Below are 23,915 nucleotides of genomic sequence, written 5' to 3'. Positions count from 1 at the left end.
TCGCCTGTGCCAGAACGGGCTGGGCCGACCATCAGGCCCCAGCTGGAAGAAGCCTTGGGCCGACCATCAGGCCCCATCGGGAAGATGCCTACCGGCGCAATAGGCAACAACGTATAAAAAAAAAAAATAGTAACAACAGTAGTAGTAGTAACTCTTGATCCACCCATTGGCAAAAGCCTCTCTGAAGAAAATCAGAGGGGCTGTGGCAAGATTTGGGTCTGGAAAGGTAACTGGTGTTTGTAACATCAGTATGGAACTCATTAAATCTGGAGGTGAGCCCATGCATGATCCGCGAGTTGCATGAGGTCTTGAACTACAATATTGTAATCTGGTACAATAGTACCTCCTGATTGCAACAACTACAGTGGTATTTCACTGGTCAGTGTCAAGCATTGGTGAAGTTGACGAGGCTTGAGCAATCTGGGTTTACGCCTTGTAAGTCAATAACTGACCGTCGTGAACTGGTGGACTGTCAACGTGAGGTTCGACAAGGGACGCTTGCAGCCTAAGTCGATCTCAAGAAGGCATTTGGTTCAGTGCACCGCGAAGCACTCTCCGGCAACGTTGTGGGATTCCTTCAAGGATCATTGCTCTATTAACTGGTCTTTACTCTGAGTCAGAGAGTGCTGTGAAATGTGTGCTGGGGAAGGGCGTATCCAACTTTTCTTTCCTGAAAACACAAGCGAGCCTGGGGTGTGTCTTTCCCCTGTTGCTTTCAACGCTTATATGGACTGAGTATTAGGCAGATTTGTTGAGCAAAGTCATTGTGGAGCATCTGTTGGCAATGCCAAGGTCACTGATCTCTTTGGCGATGATGCAGTAAACTTCATCAAGTTGCTGGAGGCTCTGGTAATGGGTCTACAGGCCCTACACGAGAAGGCAAAGCCTTTGGAAATGCAGGTCACCTTTGCCACTACTAAGATACAAATGTTTGGAAGCTCACTGGATGAAAAAGTTATGTGTGTTTATGCATGTGTAAAGAACATTGATATCTTGGAAAATTTCACATACCTTTGTAGCTCACTGAGCATAACACTGCAGCAATGCAGTAAGATCAGAGGAGCTGTCAGCACGATTGATTGATTGATTGATTGATTTAAATTAGGCGCCGCAACAGCCAGGGTCATATGGCGCCGCATTCAATGTGTTAAAAACAAAAAAAAACTAAAAACAAAAAAAACTAAACTAAAAGGGCTAAAAAAGTAACCTAAAAAAGTAAACTAAGAGCAAAGCCAAACAAAACGAGACGAAACAAATCACACAGAAAACGGTCATAACTCATGGAGAAGGCCAGCCTTCTCCATACAGAGAAGTACCTCATGTCCCGGGGAAAGGCATCTCCCTCCCAGCATCAGCGAGAGACGGAATGATCCGTCTTCTCCCGACACTGCGACAGGTATCGCACTTTCAGGTCCCCAAAACTGGGGCACTCGACCAGCAAGTGCCGCACGGTCAGGGGAACCAAGCAGTCATCACAATAAGGCTGCACTCCCCGGGACATGAGGTAACCATGTGTTAGACGCGTATGACCCGTCCGAAGACGGGTCAAGGCTGTCTGCGAGCGACGGTCACGGACACTTTCGTATGACCAAGGACGAGACACAGTCCTGGTAATCTCTCCCATTTTGGAAGTCGCACCCCGAGCATTCCACCTCTCCTGCCAACTGGCAAGAATTGCCTTGCGAATCTCTGGAAACATATCTGTACATGGGACAGCACTAGAAGGGGCAGCTCTAGCTGCTGCCTCCCTTGCAACTCCATCAGCTCGTTCGTTCCCGTGTACGCCAACGTGTCCTGGAACCCAACAAAACCCAACGCGATATCCCCTGTTGCTGAGCAAATACAACCACTCGAGAGCAGATAAAACTAGGGGATTAACAGAGGGAGTAAAGGAGCCCAGCGCAGAAAGAGCGCTACGAGAATCACTAAAAATCATAAAAGAGTCCACAGGAAGGGTAAAAATAATCTATAAAGAGAGGACTATTGCAGACAGCTCTGCAGTAAATACAGAAGCAACAGAAGAAAGACTACCTCCCCGACAGAAGGAGGGGAACACAACACCAAAGCCAACTCCAGCATCCAATTTAGAGCCATCAGTAAAGACAGGGATGGAGTCCGAGTGTTCAGTGAAATACTCTAAAAATAAGGCTCGGGACGCATATGGCGGTAAATCCCTCTTACTATCTATAGTGGGAGAACACAAGGATACACCGGGCAACTGCCAGTATCCAACCCTAGGTACTCGATAAGGGCAGATAGGAATGGGAGGGAAAGACAACGGTGTCATGGCAGACGCTACCCGAAACCCAAAAGGTTTAGGGAGACTAGGTCGCTCATCATATGTAGGCGAACGGGAATCCCGCAAAATTGACACAAAAGGAACTGATTCTGGAAGGCGTTGGACGCGGAACCAGCAACGGAATAGAGAGGACTGGCATCTCAAATCCAGAGGCAGGACGCCAGCATCCACGAGGAGGCTGGGTATCGGTGAAGACCGAAATGCACCAGTAGCCAAGCGGACCCCGGCGTGATGTACTGTACACGCATAGGTGAGCCTCCTTGGCGAAGGAGTATACCTCCCAGCCATATTCCAACTTGGAAAGGATGAGTGTTCTGTGGAGGAGGAGTAGCGTGTCCCTGTCTGCACCCCAAGAGGTATAAGCTAAAACACGAAGGAGGGACAGGGCTTTCTGACAAGCCGCCTTAACGTAACGTAAATGAGGCACCCAGGTTAGGCGGCTATCAAATAAAAGACCGAGGTAACGAGTCGTCTCTACACAGGACAGTCGCCTATTACCAAGATATAAGTCAGGGTCCGGATGAACGCCTCGAAGACGACAGAAATACATGGCTACTGTCTTTGAGGACGAAAATCGAAAGCCGCGCGTATTTGCCCAATTGGAGACTATTAACAGTCAATTGCAGTTTTCGTTCAATCAACGACATCCTTGTCGCATAAAACGAAATGGATAAATCGTCTACATATAAGGAGCTATGAACTCCATCAGGCAGGACACCAACGATTCCATTAATAGCCACACCAAATAGCGCAACACTGATAATACTTCCCTGTGGTACACCATCCTCAAGTGGACAAACCTCGGAAAGAGTACTCCCCACTCTAACCCGTAAAAGACGATGAGATAAAAACTCCTGAATAATAACAGGGAGACGGCCACGAAGACCAAACTCAAACAGGTTAAGTACTGTCAGCACGAGCATAAATCTGAATGACAAAAATGATTGCAACCTTGTGGCAGAGCTGGTTGCAAATATAAGATGCACAATAGCAATGCTGGCAAACACGGGAGTGGTAGGTAATTTTATGAACTGAAAATTACACTAACTCATATTGGGTCATGACATAGACTCTGTATCCTTGACGGATGTCGGCGGAACCGCCTAAATATTAGGCGGGCAAACTCTCAAAACAAAATTAAGGCGTCCTGACTTTATTTTTTTTACCTAGCCTAACCAAATTTGGCATGTAGCCCCCCACTGTTAATGCGTATGGACCCATGAAGTCACATTTTCATTTCAGTTCGTTTTAGTATCAATAACAAATATAAAACCTTTAAGCACCGCTAAAACATGACACTAACATCCCTTTTGCCCACTCAGTCTCTGCTTTTTAAAGCCACTGTTGCTTGAGAGAGAGAGAGAGAGAGAGAGAGAGAGAGAGAGAGAGAGAGAGAGAGAGCAGAAAAAAGTTACTGCAAAATAAGCCTAGTGTTCTTAAATACAAAATAATCACTTAGTATTCGTAAATGCAACATAATAACCTAGTTTTATAAATGCAAAATAATCGCTTAGTATTCTTAAATGCAAAAAAATAGCCTAGTTTTCCTAAATGGAAAATAATAATTTAGTATTCCTAAATGCAAAATAATAACCTTGATTCCTAAATGCAAAATAATAGCTTAGTATTCCTAAATGCAAAATAGCCTAGATTTCTAATAGCCCAGGAGCATTAGTGTTGAACCGGGAAAAAAATGTAGAAAGCTGATTTTTTCAGGAAATCTATCTAGTAACATGGTACAAAGTCCCCTAAAATCCAGGCTGTGGAAAATTCACAATCCAAGATGACCGCTGATGAGTCGACCAGACACCAGAAAGACACTAAAAATGTAATAACTTTGTTACTATTCATCAGAGAGATTATTTTGGGGTCTAACCCCATATTTTTGTGGGTAAGGAGTGTAAATATACCGTTCGAAATTTAATCCAAGCATTACTCTCAAAATAACCATGTGCTGTCTCAAGAAATTATTCTGCCAAATTGCAGAACTACCATAAGTAATCTGGTTCACAAAAAGGGCACAAGATTAAATTAACGAAATCCAATTTCAGTAGGATGCTAACCGCTACAAACTGTGAAACATACAATACATAGAAAGGCATATCCATACAGCATATATATCAAGAAGCAAATAATACAACAAAGAAACCATTGGTCCAGTCTGGCAGGTACCAAATGTGAGTACATTTATGTCATAATATTTACAACACAATTCTAGTTTCAACCCTCATCTGAATCTATGGATTGGCTGTTGTTACATGTCCTCCCAATACACGAGGAACACATCTCAGTGTAAAATAGCCCAGCTCTGTAACAACTGCATTTTTTCCACATCCTATTATGCACCCACATGAGATCACTCGCAACACCCGATCAGGTGGCACAGGTTGGTCTGTTGCAACTGGAAGCAACCTTCCATCTTGTACTTTCCATCCCCATTCAGTAGGTGCCAGCTCATTTCCGGACCACTGCTGCACTGCTAAGTAGGCCCGATATGAATGATATTTGGTGGCAGCTGATGTTGGTGGCAGGCTCTAAGTTGACTCCACTTGAGTACACAGATTTTCTACCAACCTGCCTCATGTACAGTACATACCGAAGCATATCCAGAGAGGTGGACTGAACTGCCCCATACAGTTTTAGCAAAAATTGTTCTCCAACTCTTGCCACCTCTTCATGACTTGATGAAGGCTGATGAAACACATCCAACATTCCCCATTCGTTCCTGCTTTCAATAATGGACACTGCCTTCATCTTACCTACATCGTATATGGCTGAAACAGTATCACAGGCTTTTATAGCATGTATGAACAAGAGATTAGTTTTAAGGTTGGGACTGATGGCCTGTTGAATAGCATGTATGCTGTAAACTGATGGATCACGTTCAAACATCATGAAAATGTTCATATCTCTAGTTGCCTGGGCAGTGAGCATCACCAGCAAATCAGTATCCTTCCCAACAACTACAACTGGTCGTTCATGGTCACCAGCTGCTGCAGTCAGTGATGTGGCTACAACGAGATGATCTGCATCTGCAGTGCTCTGCTAACAGTTCACACCATTAGACTTAATTTTTTCATGAGTATACCAATCAACCGCTGCTTGTTCTTACTGTTTGCCAGGAATGACGTTTGGGAGGTGGTAGGCACCATGTCCACCTCAAATATAATACCTGCAGATGCATTCTGGACTGCTCTCCTGTGTTGTTCTAGTGCTTTTGTTGATATGGTGCAATCGTATCCATCAAATATGATTGCTGAGCCCCTTCCATAATAATTAAGAACATGTGTCACATAGGTGTCACACACCTTTCCATATAAGAACATAAGAACGCAGGAGTCTGCAAGAGGCCGGTAGGCCTGTACGAGGCAGCTCCTTTGACCCTAAGCTCCCGTGTATCTAACCCCACCTAATATCGCTGTCCATGAATTTATCTAGTCTATTTTTGAATGTGACAATTGTATTGGCACTCACCACATGACTGCTAAGCCTATTCCACTCATCCACCACCCTATTAGTAAACCAATTTTTGCCTATGTCCCTGTTGAATCTGAATTTATCCAGTTTAAACCCGTTACTTCGTGTCCTACCCGGTTCTCTTACCAACAAAACCTTATGAATGTCTCCCTTATTAAAGCCCTTCATCCATTTATAAACCTCGATCATGTCTCCACGCACCCTTCGCCTTTCTAGAGAATGCAAGTTTAACTGTTTGCGGCTTGCCTCGTAGGGCAAGTTGCTCAACACCTGAATCATCTGAGTCATACTCCTCTGCACCGATTCTAACATTTTGATATCCATTCTATAGTAGGGTGACCAGAACTGAACCGCATAGTCAAGATGAGGTCTAACTAATGCTAAATATAGTTTGAGGAAGACTTCTGGGCTTCGGTTGCTTACGCTCCATGAAATAAATCCCCGTACCCTATTAGCTCGATTTCTATCTTGAATGCAGTGTGCCCTTGGACGGAGATCAGAGCTCACTAAGACCCCTAAATCCTCTCGCACCCAGACCTACTTATGAGAGTGTCATTTAAGCAATAGTTATGTGAGGGTTGTTCCTACCTACACTCAGAATACTGCACTTCCCTGCATTGAACTCCATCTGCCATTTATCCGCCCAGTCATATAATCTGTTGAGTTCACCTTGGAGAATACAACGTCCTGATCCGACTCAATTACTCTACCGATCTTGGTATCATCTGCAAATTTACTAACATCACTACTAATTCCTGTGTCTAAGTCATTGATATAAATAATAAACAAAAGTGGACCTAATACCGAACCTTGTGGGACCCCACTCGTAACACATCCCCAGTCAGATCTTTTACCATTGATTTGCACTCTTTGCTTCCTATTGCTAAGCCACGCCTTGACCCAGTTCAAAACTTTACCTCTACTCCGTGACCCTGTAATTTAAGCAACAGTCGTTGGTGAGGAAGTTTGTCAAACGCTTTACTAAAATCAAGATAGATTACATCATAATTTTCATCTCTGTCAACCGCCTCAAATACTTTATTGTAGAAGGACAAGAGATTGGTGAGGCATGACCTACCTTTTGTGAACCCATGCTGCGAGTCGTGAATTAAGCTATGTTTCTCTAAATGCTCCCGAATGTTCCTGGCTATTATGGACTCCAGCATCTTCCCTATAACCGATGTTAAGCTAATTGGGCGATAGTTTGAAGCAACTGACCTGTCCCCCTTTTTAAAAATCGGCGTCACATTAGCTACTTTCCATAGGCTCGGCACATAGCCAGTATTTACCGACATCTTAAAGATGTCGGTTAGTGGGTCACTGATTATATCACCTAGCTCCTTTAATACCCTCGGAAATATCCCGTCAGGACCTGGCGACTTGTTCTTCTTAAGCTTATCTATCTCATCCTGAACTACTTGCCTGGTAATGATTATATCCCTCAATTTATCGCCATCCCCGCCCTCGTACACCTGAACTCTTTCCGGTATAGTCGTTCGATCCTCCTGTGTGAATACTGAAAGGAAGTAGTCGTTCAACAATGTGCTCATATTTTCGTAATTTTCTACTAGCTCCCCTGTGTTTGATTTCAGCGGTCCAATTTTCTCCCGTGTTTTTGTTCTATACATCTGAAAGAAGCCCTTAGGATTACTTTTCGCCTCATTTGCTTTGATCTCATAGTTCTTTTTTGCTATCCTGGTGTTTTTCTTAACTAATCTAGATAGTTCGACGTACCGGCCCCTGAGATGTGTTTCCCCATTCTTTATTTTCTGATAAATTCCCTTCTTGACCAAGTTACACTGTGTAAGAGGTGGCCACCATCAATAATGAATTGTAAGTTCTCGGGAATCTGTAACTGGCCATTCACCTTTGACTTCAGCATAGTGGCAAGGACACTTTTGATGTTTTTGCGCATCATCCCATGATGAAAAAGGGAGGGAGGGTGGGTCCCAAATTCATAACAAAGGAATTTTTCATGCAACATGAAACTTTAGCTCCAAATACACTGCCGAATTTTGGCTCACGAATGTGCGCGAATATGCAAGTCATCCAGTGTCGCGAACAAGTTCGGCATCTTTCTTGCCTGTTCTTGGCCGTTCGGGGACATGTCTGCGTCCACCACGCGACTTTTGACAGTTGGTCACGACCGCCACAAAAGTTTCATGTTACATGAAAAAAATTTACAACAAAAAATGTTTCTTCCATTGAAAAGTAATATATTGGAAGCTGAGAATATCGTCAATTACTCTGGTATGTATTAGTCTTACTTTTGTTGCAAATTGCTGGTGATTAGTTTAGTTTTTGATAATTCCTCTGTCCATGTTTTCGATGGTAACGGTTTGTATTAACATATTTACAAACGATTCATTCAAAATGGCCGCGGAGGGGTAAGATGAACCTTTAAGTTTGGGGTAAGATGAATCATCAGTTCATCTTACCCATCATCAATGAATGATTATTTTTAATCCTCATTGTAATCTATTTGATATCAGATGCCGCGAAAGTACATCAGAAAAACGGGCCGGGGCCCTGTACCCCTCGATGTGATGAAAAGGGCCTCCGCTGCATTCGACGATGGAATAAAGAAGAAAGAAAGAAAAGAAAAGAGCCACAAAAATACTGACTGATACCCCAGTCCGGGATGAAGTAGCAGCAGAGAGAGAAGAAAAATAGGCCGCCAAGGCGAATAAAGAAATTGTGAAGAATTTGTTTGGTAAGAGACAAAAGTCAAGACAGACAGCATCTATAATGCCACTTCGGATGATGATAGTGAGGACGATGTATGCGAGACCATGGATTCACTTACACAGACTCTGATGACGATATATCGGATGACGAGTTAATGGAAGGCGGTTTCGTGGGAGTGAACATTCATAGCATGAAGGGAACAACACAAAGATATGTCGCAAGAGTCGATGTATTCGACGGTGATGAAATCGAGGGAGTTTTCATGAAGATAATCCCGGGACACAGGCCCATTGAAAGCAAATAGGCCTTCATAATCGACCACAATGATGAAGCATCATTCGATAAAAAAGATATTTCGGTGACACTACCAGCTCCGAAAAACTTGTCTGGTAGTCTGCGAAAGTCGAACCGGTTTGTGTTCCCATGTGACTTGGGAAGATTCAATTTCTCGTAGGCCTGTTGATGGACATAAGTGCATTTTGTTAAATTTTCAAAAGGATTTTTTATTCTGTTAAAAGGATATATATGTACTATTGATACATAAAAAAATGTACTATCCTCTTATAATGGCTTTAAAAAGGTGAAAGCCTTATCAGGAGAATATCAATTTTGTTTATGGTTAAAGGTAAATGACAGCTGCTCAAATGAACACTGACAGAGACAGGGTCACGTTACCAGGGAAGACCCCAGGTCGAAAAATCTAAAAAGTGGTTCATCTTACCCCACTTCCCCCTAACTAGGAGCTCCGAGCCAAAAAATATATTCAGTCATCAGTCACACACACACACACACACACACACACACACACACACACACACACACACACACACACACACGTACAGTGTAATTCAAGCAAACATATCTAAATTGAAAATGACCGTATCTCGCTTATTTCCAAAGTCAAGTTTTTTATTAACAATCAGCAGCGGACGGGGAAAAAAATGATAACCCGACGGACCTGACGTGTGGGGTGGGCAGTGGCGAGAGAGAGAGAGAGAGAGCAAATCATCCGTCTACTGACCTGTATGTCCTCATTAAACTGAGAGAAATCACGAACGGTAGGTATAATAATTTATGAAGAGTAACGAGCCTCCATTATGGGAGGTAAGGGTTGCATATGACTTGCGCTACACTGTCGTGTCATCCTGACAAGATGTTGCATCACTTCCACTGTACCCCTCCACTAGTGGTGGCAGCGCTCCACACGTAGGCACGAAGCAAGCACTTAACGGGCATGAGTAAATCTTGTGTTTACACTTGTAATATTTCCTTTGTTTTGTGTATGCAGCTCAGCGTTTTAAGGAAGTAATTGTTTTGAATCTTCGTAAACTTCATTTTCAAGAAAATAAAAATGTATAAGAAATGCATTGTAATTCTCAGACAACGACGTTGTTTGTTAACGCGCATCGGATCCGGGGACGAGTAGGTTTCATTGCTTGTTTCTCCAACAGAAGTTCAGTCATCTATAGGCGATGGAAAGTTTTCAAATTCCGCCATAATCAACTTTACTTTTTAACTCTTAGCGGGTGATATTTTCTCAAATAGTCTCCAAAGCAAATACCCTTCACTCATCGTTAATCAAGTCATACTGAGTATACTATTCTGAGGAGACCTCAGGTAATCTTGTCCCAGGAATCTACCCCAACGGCCGTTGGCAACACTGCAGGGTGGCGCACGGCTGCCTGAGGTGACGGAGCTCACATATGAGGAGTCCGGCGGTAGTGGCGCGTGCCCTGTCGTAAGTGTAACCATTACGTACCCTTTGAGGCTCCTAAATACTCTTCCGAACGCATGTGACCAGTTGTTCTGTCGCGTGTAACCTAGATTGACGCAGCGATGGAGGGGCAGCCTGAGGGACCGAACACCGATTCCTGGTAAGTACTTCCGTGGGTTGCCTCGTAGCAGCACAAGAGGTTTGTACTGATGTTTCCGGAATAAGAAAGTGAAAGGATTGCACCACTTGTATGTCAGCAAATGTGATAAATGAGGTAACCTGCACCCCTTGTATGTCAGCAAATGTGATAAATGAGGTAACCTGCACCCCTTGTATGTCAGCAAATGTGATAAATGAGATAACCTGCACCACTTGTATGTCAGCAAATGTGATAAATGAGGTAACCTGTACCTCTTGTATGTCAGCAAATGTGATAAATGAGGTAACCTGCACCCCTTGTATGTCAGCAAATGTGATAAATGAGATAACCTGCACCTCTTGTATGTCAGCAAATGTGATAAATGAGATAACCTGCACCTCTTGTATGTCAGCAAATGTGATAAATGAGATAACCTACACCCCTTGTATGTCGGTAAATGTGATAAATGAGATAACCTGCACCTCTTGTATGTCAGCAAATGTGATAAATGAGATAACCTGCACCCCTTGTATGTCAGCAAATGTGATAAATGAGATAACCTGCACCTCTTGTATGTCAGCAAATGTGATAAATGAGATAACCTACACCCCTTGTATGTCGGTAAATGTGATAAATGAGATAACCTGCACCTCTTGTATGTCAGCAAATGTGATAAATGAGATAACCTGCACCTCTTGTATGTCAGCAAATGTGATAAATAAGATAACCTGCACCACTTGTCGGGGGAGGTGGGGCAAAATGGCATGGGTGGGTAATATGGACCACCCCGTTTTCTGTGTTTTTAGCTTTTGCCAGCTATTGATAATGACATGGACTTACTCCTCGTGTTTATAGGAATACTGTGACTCATAATTTCATGTGTTATTGCATGATTCTTTGGTATTACTCTGTGCATGAGTCTGACTACTGAAACATTTTTCTGCACCGCCATTGTTCCGCTGAGATTGTTGTTAACATTTTCATTTCCCTTGGGGCAAAACGGCCCACTTAACAACAATAATTATTTTTTGCTGCTAACTAACTCACAACTTCAGTGAACAAAGATAAGGACAAAGTGTTCTCTGTTTCTCTTATATGAATATTAATGTTATGTTCAGGAAGGTAATGTCACTTTTCGTTTGTGAGTTCATGTTGTTCATGCTATTGAGCAAAATAACAATTATTGGTGTAATGCATTAAGAACTTTTATGTTCAGAAAGGTAATTTCACTTTCACTTGTGAGTAGTTTCATGAGAGTTCATTGGTGTTCATGCTATTGAGCCACAAATCATTTATTTTTGTAATGGAATAAGAACTTGATGATCAGGAAGGTAATATCACTTTTCATTTGTGAGTAGTTTATAGGAACTAATTGTTGTTCATGCTACTGAGCCTAAGAGCAATTATTTTCTAATGGAATAAGAACTCGATTATTTTAGTTTTGTTAAGTAATCTTTTTAATGTGATTCTCTGTCAAAACGTATGTTTGGCATGTTACCAAGCATTTCCATATGAGGGCCATTTTCCCCCATACGTGAGGTCCGTTTTGCCCCACCCGTTGTACAAAATGGTCCACTTGTGGCTATTTTATTTTTTTTAATTCATGAGTAGAGGATCCAAAGTAGTTCTTCCTAAGAGAGTTTATTTTGTTTAATGATGAATAAAGATTGCAAAAACACTAGCTATCTCTGAATATACTACAAAATTGATGCAAAATCTGGAGTGAAACCTTAAGGGTGCCGTTTTGCCCCACCTTCCCGTACGTCGGTAAATGTGATTGGTGAGATAACCTATACCCCTTGTACGTCGGTAAATGTGATTGGTGAGATAACCTGCACCCCTTGTACGTCGGTAAATGTGATTGGTGAGATAACCTATACCCCTTGTATGTCGGTAAATGTAATAAATGTGATAACCTATACCCCTTGTGTGTCGGTAAATGTAATAAATGTGATAACCTATACCCCTTGTATGTCGGTAAATGAGATAAATGTGATAACCCTTGAATGTCATCCTGGAATTTGGCCATTCTCTCATAAAAACTAGCATGCTGTATTGCCGCCATCTTGCCATCTGCGCATGCGCAGATCAGGATCGGATAGACTAAGATACATTGATGAGATTTATCGCCACGCCGGGCTGCCCCCAACATTTCCTTCTGTCACTCCAGAAACACAGGCCGAGGACCGCGAACTTGTTTTCCACTGGAATGCCTCAGATTTGCTACACTTTTTTGTGCTGTCTGTAGCGCCGGTAGGGTTTTTTGAGGGGCCTTACAGACGGCTCCAGCCTGTTAGTGGCGCAAGCTAATTTTATTTATGGTGGCTGGCGTGATGTATGACTTGCTTGGCCCATGCTGCCTCCCGGTGCTCCTCTTGACCGAAGTTGCTGAAGTTAAGGTTGATTGAAGATCCGGACAGCATGCCAAGTGCCTTCCCACCCCTCAACTTAGCCACAGCCTCTTTGACCTCAACCAGAGAGGATGAACTTTTGTCAATGGGTGGGTCAGCATCCATCACTTGTAACCCAGCAACTGGAAGCTGCCGACGTGGAGAGTCCACCATGTACAGCTGCTCAAAGTTCTCAGCCCAACGTGCCCTCTGCCCATTCATGTAAGACACGAGGCAGCCGTCAGCTGTTCGGATAGTGCTCACCTAATAAGAGGGAGACTTGGAGCGGAGCATCTTCACGGCTCGATAAGCAGGTCGGGGGTCATTCGCATTAAAATGACCCTCGACTTCCTCAACGAGACTCCTGACCTCTCCTTGTCTCTCCTCAGGTGAGCTTTAGTCCTACGCGTCGTAGCCTTGTGTTGCTCCCGATTCCTAGCAAGTGGGCAGCGTGACTCTCCCCAATATTCTGCAGCGTCTCCGCCGAGGCAAATCCACTCCTGGATCTCGGGCGCTCTCCAATGCACTCCTCGGCATCTTGCAGAGTCTTACGTTTGAAGGTATTCCACAGTTCTACAGGGTCTTCCAGGGTGCTGAGCACATCGAACCGATTTGAGACCGTCACTGCATACTCCTGAGCACATGCCAGGTCCTTCAGCCTCTCGAGATGGAACACAGTAGTGTTGCATCTCGAGATTCTTTTTGACCTAACATGAAGCTTGAGTGTTGCAACAACAATCCTATGGTCAGTTGCAAAGAACGCAGCACTCCGGTAAACCCTGCAGTTCTGAAGGATCCTCCAACGAGTATTTACGAGAATGTGTTCTATCTCCTCAGCTACTCCTCCGGCATCGCTATATCAAGTCCAGCGGTGCAGCTCTGGTCTCTGGTACCAGGAACCCGCAATTCTCAACTTTCCGGATTTTGCAAAATTCAGGAGGAGAGAGCTGTTGATGTTCCTGGTCCATTTGCGGAAATGAGTTCCTGTACCCACTGTGGTAAGCCTTCCCTCCAACCGGCAACGTCGTAGTAGTGCTACTCAAGTGTTGTTGTGAATAAACGATGTTCGTCGTGTTCGGCTGTGAGTGGCGGAGAGGTTCACTGCTATTCAGGAAGTGTAAGGGAGGCTTTATCCATAATTAAGAGGTGAAAATAAATGTAGCATGTGTATGTAACACATGTTAAACCAAGATATCACTACAAAATAATAACACCAGAGAGAAGACGAGGCGGATTATCTAGAGTCGAGACTTTGATGTTCCGCTCCTTCATCAGCATTCACGTGTGAACGTGTGCACTCTCTCTCTCTCTCTCTCTCTCTCTCTCTCTCTCTCTCTCTCTCTCTCTCTCTTTCTCGATGGTGGAGGGAACCAGAGGGAGAGGAAGACCGAAACTGGAAATCTGATATAATTTTCTCACTTTCTAAGAAATCCGGCCGCCTGTTTTTAACCAGTCTCTCACATATCTTCGCAACCACACTAGTGAGTGATACCGGTCTGTAATTTAATGGGTCCGCTCTCTTGCCTCCCTTAAAAATCAGTACCGTACTATGTTTGCTCTCTTCCAATCTTGTGGTACCTTTTCTTCACTCAGAGAGGCACTCATTAAGGAGTGCAGTTTCTTTGCAACTTGATCACTACATTCTTTCAAGATCCACCCTGATACTCCATCCGGCCCCGTCGCCTTTCTTACATCCAATTTGTTCAAACTTTCTTTGACCTCCTGCGCCGTTAACTGAATCTTTTGCATAACCCTTCCTTTTTCCTGGCCCGGGGGTTGTACAAATTCTTCTTTTGTAAAATGCTATGGAAGCTGTTATTCATCACCTCTGCCATCTTTGCTGGGTCCTCATATGTGGTTTCATCCATTTTCAGTTTATCGATTTTTTCTCTGTTCTTTAATTTGCCGTTCACACGTCTATAAAATAGTTTGGGTAGGTCTTTTCACTTGTCGATTATATCTTTTTCATATTTCCTTTTTTCTTCTCTTCTAATCTTTGTATATTCATTCCTTGCTTGTTTGAAATCGTTCCACGAGTTAATTCTTCTTCGTCTCCTCCATCCCTTCCAAGCTTCCTCTTTTCTCTTTCTAACTATCTCGGATCTCTTGTTAAACCACTCCTTTTTACCAACATCCTTTTTGGCTACCTTGGGGACATATCTATTTTCGGTTTCCTTGTATAGCTTTAAAAACGCCTCCCACTTATCCTGTGTTCTCTTGGCTTTGAACAGCCCACTCCAATTTGCATTTTCAAAAAAAGGTTCTCATGCTAACAAAGTCACAGTAGTTGCTTCTCCCAATTTTGTGATTTTCTTTTCGGTCAATCGTTTTCTTTTCTGATACTTCAAATTCTAGAACCTTATGGTCACTCTTCGCTATTGGACAATCTACGTTAAGATTTTATATTATTTCCGGCGCCTTACTAAATATATACCAGGTCTAGTCTTGATGCCTCGCCTTCTTTCCCGAATCTGGTATGTTCCTTGATCCACTGAGTCAGCACATGTTCCACTGCCAGTTGCAGTAGTCTTCCTCCCCACGACTCGTCTGCTCCCTGCGTCTCCCAATCCTCCCATTCCACCTCCATGCAGTTGAAATCACCCATTATAAGTATTCTCTCACACGCCCTCAACATTTCATCCTTGCAACTCACCGTCTCTTGTATCATTTGTTTATATTCCCGCAACCCCATACGCTTGTTCATGGGGGCACATACCCTACTACATAATGCCTCCTTCTTCCTTCAGCACCCACAATTTTCACTTTCAACACCTCTGTCAAGTCTTCACCCTCAATTACCTCCTCCACCCTAATGCCTTTTTTAACCATCAACATCACACCTCCTCCCTGTTTTATCTTTCTGTCTCTCCTCCATATGTTGTTTGCACCTTCTCCAATCCCCACCACCTCAATTGAGTCACAACTTAGTTTCCGTCAGCCCCACAATATCAGGTTCTTTGTCTCTCAAATAGTCGTTAACTCTATCTACGATGAAACTATTCCATTAATATTCGTATATGTCACTTTCCACCCTTTCTCCTTTTCTGTTAGTTTTATTCCCTTCTTCCTCTCGACCCTATGAGCTACTCTCTCACTTTCATATCCATTACTCTCCAAAAAAACCTCCCTCTTCTCTTCTTGCGATCTCTTCTCATTTAAATCACGAACCTCACCTCTAAAGGCGGCTTTACACCTGGCAATTCGCGGCTGGCAATACAGGCGCGGCAGCATTTTTGGTCTGGGTCTGGGTCTGGGAGCTCTTCTCGCGGCAAGTTCTCTGCAGCTGAGCGTGTCCGTCTTGTATTGCCGACTGGCGGCCAGGTAAACAACATGTCGGCGCCAATAAAACAAGAAATGACAGATGCAGATAACAAGATTTGGAGCCGGGAGGCCGAGGTGGCATTGCTAGAGGAAGTGAGACAGCATCGTCACTTGTGGGACCCACAAAATAAGCTGTACAAGAAGCAGAGTCTGCGCAAAACAACTTTTGAGAGAGTGGCAGCAACATTGCGGGAAATGTTTATCTCTTTGCGAGATATCGAAGGTTATTATATAACGGTATTATATAATCACACTATGTAATACCTGGGGGTTGGGATGGCATGTTCCTCCCTTCTCCTTTGTTGTTAAATGCAACAATAAACAATCAATCAATCAATCAATACTACTTATGATAAAACTCGTTTACCTAAAGTATTTCTACAATATTAGGCTGATGGACCAAACTCATTGTGGTTTTAAGATATGGTAGTAGCCTTTTGGGGTGTCTGGGGTGAATTCATGCCCTTGCATTTACTAGCAGTTTACGTCTTGATGCTCCCGGCGGCTCCTCCCACGTGTGAAGGTACTTTCTCCCGAGAGCACCCAGCCGGTCTAGCCGCTAGATCGTCGCGGGTGTATTGCCGGCCAGGAATTGCCACGTGTAAAGTGTGTGTGTGTGTGTGTGTGTGTGTGTGTGTGTGTGTGTGTGTGTGTGTGTGTGTGTGTGTGTGTGTGTACTTCACCACGACCTGATCACGTGTTGGACTCGTAATCGCCAACAGCAGGTACCCTCCCGACATGAGCAAGTGCTCTTTATCGTCGATCTATGGGTACTGCCAGGACCTCACACACCACACACCCCATCCCCTTTGCTCAAGGGGGGATAGTAACCACTCCTAGTCAACGGAAAGAATCCGGCCTGAGCGGGCTCAAACTGCCGCCCTGTCAGACCGTGAAGCCTGGCACTGTGTGTGTGTGTGTGTGTGTGTGTGTGTGTGTGTGTGTGTGTGTGTGTGTGTGTGTGTGTAGTTCATTCATAACACACTTATCAAGTGTCTCTCTCTCTCTCTCTCTCTCTCTCTCTCTCTCTCTCTCTCGCTCTCTCCCACCCACACACACACACAGAGAGAGAGAGAGAGAGAGAGAGAGAGAGAGAGAGAGAGAGAGAGAGAGAGAGAGAGAGAGAGAGAGAGTGCAATAAGCTGGGGAGCCTTACTGCACCCACACCTCACTATCACCTGTCATCCTCGTCCATGTAGCTCTCCAGTCTACTCAAACCAAGCTCCCGTCGCTGCACTAACTATGTGATTGCATAGTCTATTCCATTCAATTCCAGAGCGAGAGAGAGCGAGAGAGAGGGGGCCACACTTGCCATGGAGGTGGGCGGAGCTTGAGAGCCAGCCGGCAAATCAGCGAGGAGTGCGGCGCGGGGCTAGAAAACTGTACCTACCATTGTAAATATATAAAGGATGTATAAAGGAATTGTACTGTACTGTATTCATGCCCTGCCTGTGATTCTTCTGTCTCTTCCCTGCTGCAGGATAATGTCTGAGGGCGGCAGTCGGGGCGACGTGGCAATGAGGGTGATCGCGAAAGTCCACAGGCCGGGGGTCACGCCGGAGGAGATGGTGGTCGGCTACAACGATTGGTCCAAGAACTACGAGGAGAGAGAGAGAGAGAGAGAGAGAGAGAGAGAGAGAGAGAGAGATGCCTTCGGTACCAAGTGCCTACTCAGAATCATGGGGTATCGCTGGAATGATTTTGCGTTAAACCGGCGACTACTCCTTGAGGTCCGGGAGTGAAGTGATGCGGCCCCTGGGGTACCCACCTGTAATCACCCGCTTCCCCGTCCCCTTAGATGATCTGGAAAGGCGGGTACCGTGGCCCCGCCATCACGCTGGAGGAGGCGCTGCGTTGGGTACCCCCGGAGCGGCGAGCCAAGGCCAGGGTGCTGGACGTGGCCGCTGGGACGGGCTGCGTGGGCCGCGAACTCCACCGGGAAGGCTTCAGGTGGGTGCCGCAGGGCCGCAGACAGGGAGATGTCCGGTCACCATACTTAAATATCCTCCAGTCCACTCCCTCCTGCCTGCCAGTGCCTCAGCCTCAACACGAGTCTAACGCCAAGAGATGAAGATGATGTGTTGGAAATTACAGCAGCTTGTGTAGAGGCAGGGGCGCTGGGTGGGAACTGGGAGCGGGCAGGAGCGGCATTACTATAGTCCATCAACTCTAACTTAAAATTGAGTCCTGTGACTTGGCCCGGGGAAACCCCATTGTTTACAGATCTAGCGATGACCTGCGCATGACGTTTTGTCTCACTGTTAGTCTGTAAGTTATCTATTTATGGAATTTACATACATTCATAATACGACTGCGTGGTGTTATGAATGGCTTGGGATTAGAGGGATTGATTGATTGATTGATATAGAGTTTCTTTCATGGCGCCGCAACATCTTGGTCATATGGCACCGGAGTAATAAAATGGAAGGCAAATAATTAAAATAATCTAAGGGTGATAAAAGTTATTAGGAAGATAGTTTTGAAATGGTCCATTCAGATATAGCACTAGTTTAAAATATAATAAAATGTTTCTTAAAAATGTATTAGTGAAATACAAAGAACTTTCTATAAAGAGACCCTACAAGAGATGGAGGATGCCCATCTCCTGCAGATACCATGACGTCATGTCCAGGGGTGAACGCCTTTTCACCCAGCATTAGGGAAAGGAAAAATTGCCATGTACATCACGACACCGGGAGAGGTACTGCTCTCGCAGATCCCGCAGACTGGGGCACTCGACCTGGGATTAGAGGGAAAGACAACGACTCAGTAAACCTTCCATATCACTTGGCAACGTGGCTGATGCAACTTTGCCGCCTGACGGACCTTGGCAACAGGCGTCAGGCCGCATCATTCAACGTTACGCCGCAATGGACAAATGAAGTAGATCTCAATCTTGCGCCCTGCGCAGCCATGCATAGAGAGAGAGAGAGAGAGAGAGAGAGAGAGAGAGAGAGAGAGAGAGATAGCCACCCTCTCTGAGGAGAGTAATGGAGTGATGTGGCACCAGCGCGGTCTCGTGGGGAATCCTTGTGTCGCGCCCAAGGGCTCAAGTTAAAATCGATGGGCTATACTATGTTAGGAATTAGGCCAGTTAACCGGGGACTAGACAAATTAACTATTTCCCTTATGGAACTAGTCTTGGGCCGAGAGTTCAAGCCAACTATGAGTATCGTCTGAGCTCAAATAAGCCTTGGATGGTACTTGAATACTTCGGTCATCGGCTCCCAAACCGAGACAGAATCAACTTATTCACTGCCTGAAGACTAACCACATTTACCATGAAAGGAATAACAATAGTGAAGTGTTTCCTTTCACGAAATAGTAACTAATTGTTCTTGCTGAATTAAAATTAAAGGGCAAGGATAATTTAACTTATGGAAACAGAGAGGAAAGCCACGCCATCTGGCGAGAGAAATACAAAATATCGCTTCAGACCCACGTGGTTGGTTTTCTCTCACTCCATCACCGGCCTTCACAAAGTAAAGACCAAGGCACTGCAGCCCACCCATTAACTCGGACGCAGTGTGCCTTATATTACCTGACTGAGGGATACTACACCCGGCAACGAGACTTCAGAGACAACAATATCTTTTGAAACCCGCTTCTCAGCTAAGTGCCCCCAGCAGTTATTTGAGACAGATAGATTTTACTACACGGATCCGGTAGGATTATTATTTGTTCGGCTGTCTGGAGTTGCTTGTTGGATACCTTCACCACCTAAATGCTGGTAAGCACTTGTTTGTTTGGGATTGTCTGACGGGTGTGTTATTCACTTTGCGAGTGACCTAACTGTTGGGTAGGGTAAATTTACTGATTCCCAACAACTACTACTACTGCTATAACTTCTACTACTACTACTACTACAACTACTACAGCCGCTCCCACAGGCACATAGACGCTGTGGACCCGTCGGAGGGCATGATGAAGCAGCGGGAGACTGGCATCTATACCAACGACTTCCTGGAGTTTATCGGCAGCGGACACTCCACCGTGCCCAAAGGTATTAGTATTTTTTTTTTTTTTACATCAAAGGACACGGCTCAAGGGCAACAAGAAGAGTACAAAAAAAAAAGGCTGCTACTCGCCGCTCCCATAAAAGATAAAAGTAAAGAGTAGACAAAATAGAGGTCAATTTCGAGTGGAGAGGTGTCTTGATACACTCTTCTTGAAATATGTCAAGTCATAGGCAGGAGGAAATACAGACGAAGGAAGGTTGTTCCAGAGTTTACCTCTTGCATAAGGGTTTTGGATAGTATAGGGATGAGCATGAGTAGAAAGTCGTGTGCAGCGGGGCCGCGGGAGGGACGGAGGCATGCAGTTAGCAAGTTCAGAAGAGCAGTCATCATGAAGATATCGATAGAAGATAGAAAAAGAGGCAACATAGCGGCGGAATTTAATTAAGAGGTAGAAGGTTGTCAGTAAGAGGAGGAGAACTGATGAGACGAAGAGCCTTAGACTTCACTCTGTCCAGGAGAGCTGTGTGAGTGGAATTATTGTTATTGTTGTTGTTTCATATGTAAAGATTAATATACGTATTTTTCTTTTACATCTCTCTCTCTCTCTCTCTCTCTCTCTCTCTCTCTCTCTCTCTCTCTCTCTCTCTCTCTCAGACACATACGACCTGGTGGTCACCTCGGGCGGTATGGACGAAGGTCACATCTCACACAGTGGCCTCGACGACGTTGTGCGCGTCGCAAAGAACGGTGAGTGAGTAAGTGAGCTTGCGTGCGTGCGTGCGTGAGTGAGTGAGTGTGAGTGTGAAAGTGTTTTTACAAAAAAGGAGACAGCTCAATGGCACAAAAAAAAACAATAATAAAAAAAAAAGCCCGCTACTCGCTGCTCCTGAGAAAAAGAAAATCAAAAGAGGTGGCCGAAAGAGAGGTTAATTTCGGGAGGAGAGGTGTCCTGATACCCTCCTATTGAAAGAGTTCAAGTCGTAGGCAGGAGGAAATACAGATGAAGGAAGATTGCTCCAGAGTTTACCAGCGTGAGGGATGAAAGAGTGAAGATGCTGGTTAAATCTTGCACAAGGGGTTTGGACAGTATAGGGATGAACATGAGTAGAAAGTCGTGTGCAGCAGGGCCGCGGGAGGGAAGGAGGCATTCAGTTAGCAAGTTCAGAAGAGCAGTCAGCGTGAAAATAGCGATAGAAGATAAAAAGAGAGGCAACATCGCGACGGAATTTAAGAGGTAGAAAACTATCAGTTGGAAGAGGAGAGCTGATGAGACGAAGAGCCTTAGACTTCGCGCTGTCCAGAAAAGGTGTGAGTGGAGCACCTCCCCCACACGTGATATGAATACTCCATACGTGGTCTTACAAGGCCCCTTTATATGGAAAGAAACTGTGCGGGGGAGAAGAACTGGATGAGACGATACATAACGCACAACATCGAGGAAGCTGATTTAGCGAGTGGAAATATGAAGTTTCCAGTTGAGATTTTGAGTTAAGAATAGACCGAGGATATTTAGTGTTGAAGAAGGTGACAACTGAGTGTTGTTGAAGAATAGCGGATAGGTGTTTGGAAGATTGTGTCGAGTTGATAGGTGGGGAAATTGAGTTTTTGAGGCATTGAAGGACACAAGGTTTCTTCTACCCCAATCGGAAATGATTGCAAGGTGTGAGGTTAAGCTGCCTCCAGTCTGGAGTCGTGTGTGAAGTTGAATAATGCAGAGTGGAGTCGTCGGCGTATGAGTGGACAGGACAGTTTGTTATTGAAAGAAGATCACTGATGAATAACAAGAAGAGAGTGGCTGATAGGACAGAGGCCTTTGGAACACAACTGTTGATAGGTTTAGGGGAAGAACAGTGACCGTCTACCACCGCAGAGATACAACGGCCGGAAAGGAAACTGGAGATAAAGGAACAGAGAGAGGATTGAATCTGAAAGAGGGCAGTTTAGAAAGTAAAGACTTGTGCCAGACTCTATCGAAGGTTTTCGATATGTCTAGCGCAACTGAGAAAGTTTCACCGAAATGGCTAAAGAGGATGACCAAGAGTCAGTTAAGAGAGCAAGAAGATCGCCAGTAGAACGCCCATTGCAGAACCCATACTGGCGATCAGATAGAAGGTTGGAAGTGGAAAGGTGCTTTTGAATCTTCCGGTTAAGGATTGATTCAAAACCTTTAGATATACATGAAAGTAAAGCTATAGGGCGGTAGTTTGAGGGATTGGAACGGTCACCCTTCTTAGGCACAGGCTGTACAAAGGCATACTTCCAACAGGAAGGATAGGTAGATATTGATAGGCAGAGACGAAAGAGTTTGACCAGGCAGGGTGTCAGCACGGAAGCATAGTTTTAAGGACAATAAGAGACTCCATCAGGTCCATAAGCCTTCTGAGAGTTGAGGCCAGAGAGGGCATAGAAAACATCATTTGGAAGAATCTTAATAACGGGCATAAAGGAGTCAGAGGGGGGGTGAGTAGGTGGAATATGCCCAGAATCGTCCAGGGTGGAGTTCTTACAGAAAGTTTGAGCCTTAGAGACAAATGAGACGGCAGTGCTGCCGTCAGGGTTAAGGAAAAGAGGGAAAGAGTAAGAAGTGAAATTGGAGGAGACATTTTTGGCTAGATGCCAGAAGTCACGAGAAGAATTAGAAGAAGCAAGGTGTTGACATTTTCTATTGATTAAAGCAGTTTTGGTAAGTCAGAGAATAGATTTGGCCCGATTCCGGGCTGAAATTTAAAAGCCATAGTTAGCGGGAGTTCGAAGGCTCTGGAACTTTTTGTGAGCTGCCTCTCTATCTTTAATAGCACGAGAACAAGCACGATTAAACCAAGGATTTTTAGTATGAGGAGTAAAAAAAGAACGTGGAATGTATGCCTCCATTCCAGAGACAATCACCTCTGAGATGCGCTGGGCACACACAGAGGGGTATCTCTCCTGGAGGCAGTAATCATTCCACGGGAAATCGGAAAAGTACATCCTCAGGTTGTAACGGTGTAACGCTTGGTTGCGGGGACTTGCGGGCGTGAAGGGAAACTCTTGCTGTCTTAGAAGAAATATATTCTTAACCTAAGATACAGCGTAGCATGGGTGAGAGAGACGAGACGCTAGGTGTGTGGTGCGAGCTCTCTCGAAGGAGTGACGAGTTTCAGAGTGGAAAATAATGAAGTTACAATTGGTCACGTATGTCAAGGTGACCTCTAAGCTTGATGAAATGCTTTGTATACAAACTGAGATGGTAAACACTGACAGCTGACATTCCTACAAGGTGGCGTGATCTATCTGTCGTGGATTTTTTCCATTGGTATTGCATGCCTAATCCGTGGTGATAATAAGTAATAATAATAATAATAATACATTGATATACTACAATTACTATAACACTGCTCGGTCACCTACCGCTGATCGCGACCTCGACACCCCCAAAAATCTAATTAGTAGTGGACCCGAAATAGTGTGAACATGTTGAGCAGACTGCTTATGGGACAAGTATATGAAAACAATGGCTAAGCAGGAATACTCGTAGTAATGACATAAATAATGAGAGGTAACACCAGCGGGTGCGACATAAATCAGAGAAATAATCTCTAAATGGAGAAACATAAAGACACAAGTATCTGTAGTTAATAAGTGGCCTAGTGACATAACATGAAATGCTCATCCAGATTCCAAAAAATAAGAAGAACAACAACAATAGGTGGGAACATAGTACAATGTTAAGGTACAGGAGCAGGAGAAATGACAGATTTCTTGCCTTTGTCTTAGGTGAGAAAAAAAAACTTCCTAGCCAGTGGCTTCCCTGCATCCTGTCGCCTTGTCTGAACCACCAAATAATCGTGCAGGACAGAGTTCCTCCTAATAAGGTAGCACATGACGACGAGACTGACGAACATCAGAAACATTGGCACAAAAATTCCAGGGTACAAGTAGGTGAGGTGCA

The 23,915-nt window shown here is 44.5% G+C and overlaps 1 protein-coding gene across 10 annotated transcripts in view; it reads left to right on the top strand.

Annotated features, from left to right (window-relative positions):
• Positions 1 to 23,915, top strand: part of LOC127002471 (uncharacterized) — a 139,814-nt gene that overhangs the window by 26,408 nt on the left and 89,491 nt on the right. For 2 of the 10 annotated variants that reach the window (XM_050868463.1, XM_050868455.1), the window contains exons 1-2: positions 17,734 to 17,978; positions 19,919 to 20,031. The exons of 1 other annotated variant lie outside the window; for it this stretch is intronic. In XM_050868463.1, the coding sequence (XP_050724420.1) occupies positions 17,827 to 17,978; positions 19,919 to 20,031 (265 nt within the window). In that variant the 5' untranslated portion in view covers positions 17,734 to 17,826. Of the gene's footprint in view, positions 1 to 17,733; positions 17,979 to 19,918; positions 20,032 to 20,641; positions 20,735 to 23,915 lie in introns of those variants that run through there. 7 more of the 10 variants (XM_050868464.1, XM_050868456.1, XM_050868465.1 and 4 more) reach the window with 5 other exon arrangements.

Source organism: Eriocheir sinensis, chromosome 23, assembly GCF_024679095.1.
Source record: "Eriocheir sinensis breed Jianghai 21 chromosome 23, ASM2467909v1, whole genome shotgun sequence".
In the NCBI taxonomy this organism is placed as follows: Eukaryota; Metazoa; Arthropoda; class Malacostraca; order Decapoda; family Varunidae; genus Eriocheir; species Eriocheir sinensis.
The sequence above is the reverse complement of the archived record's forward strand: the minus strand, read 5'-3'. Positions and strand labels throughout refer to the sequence as shown.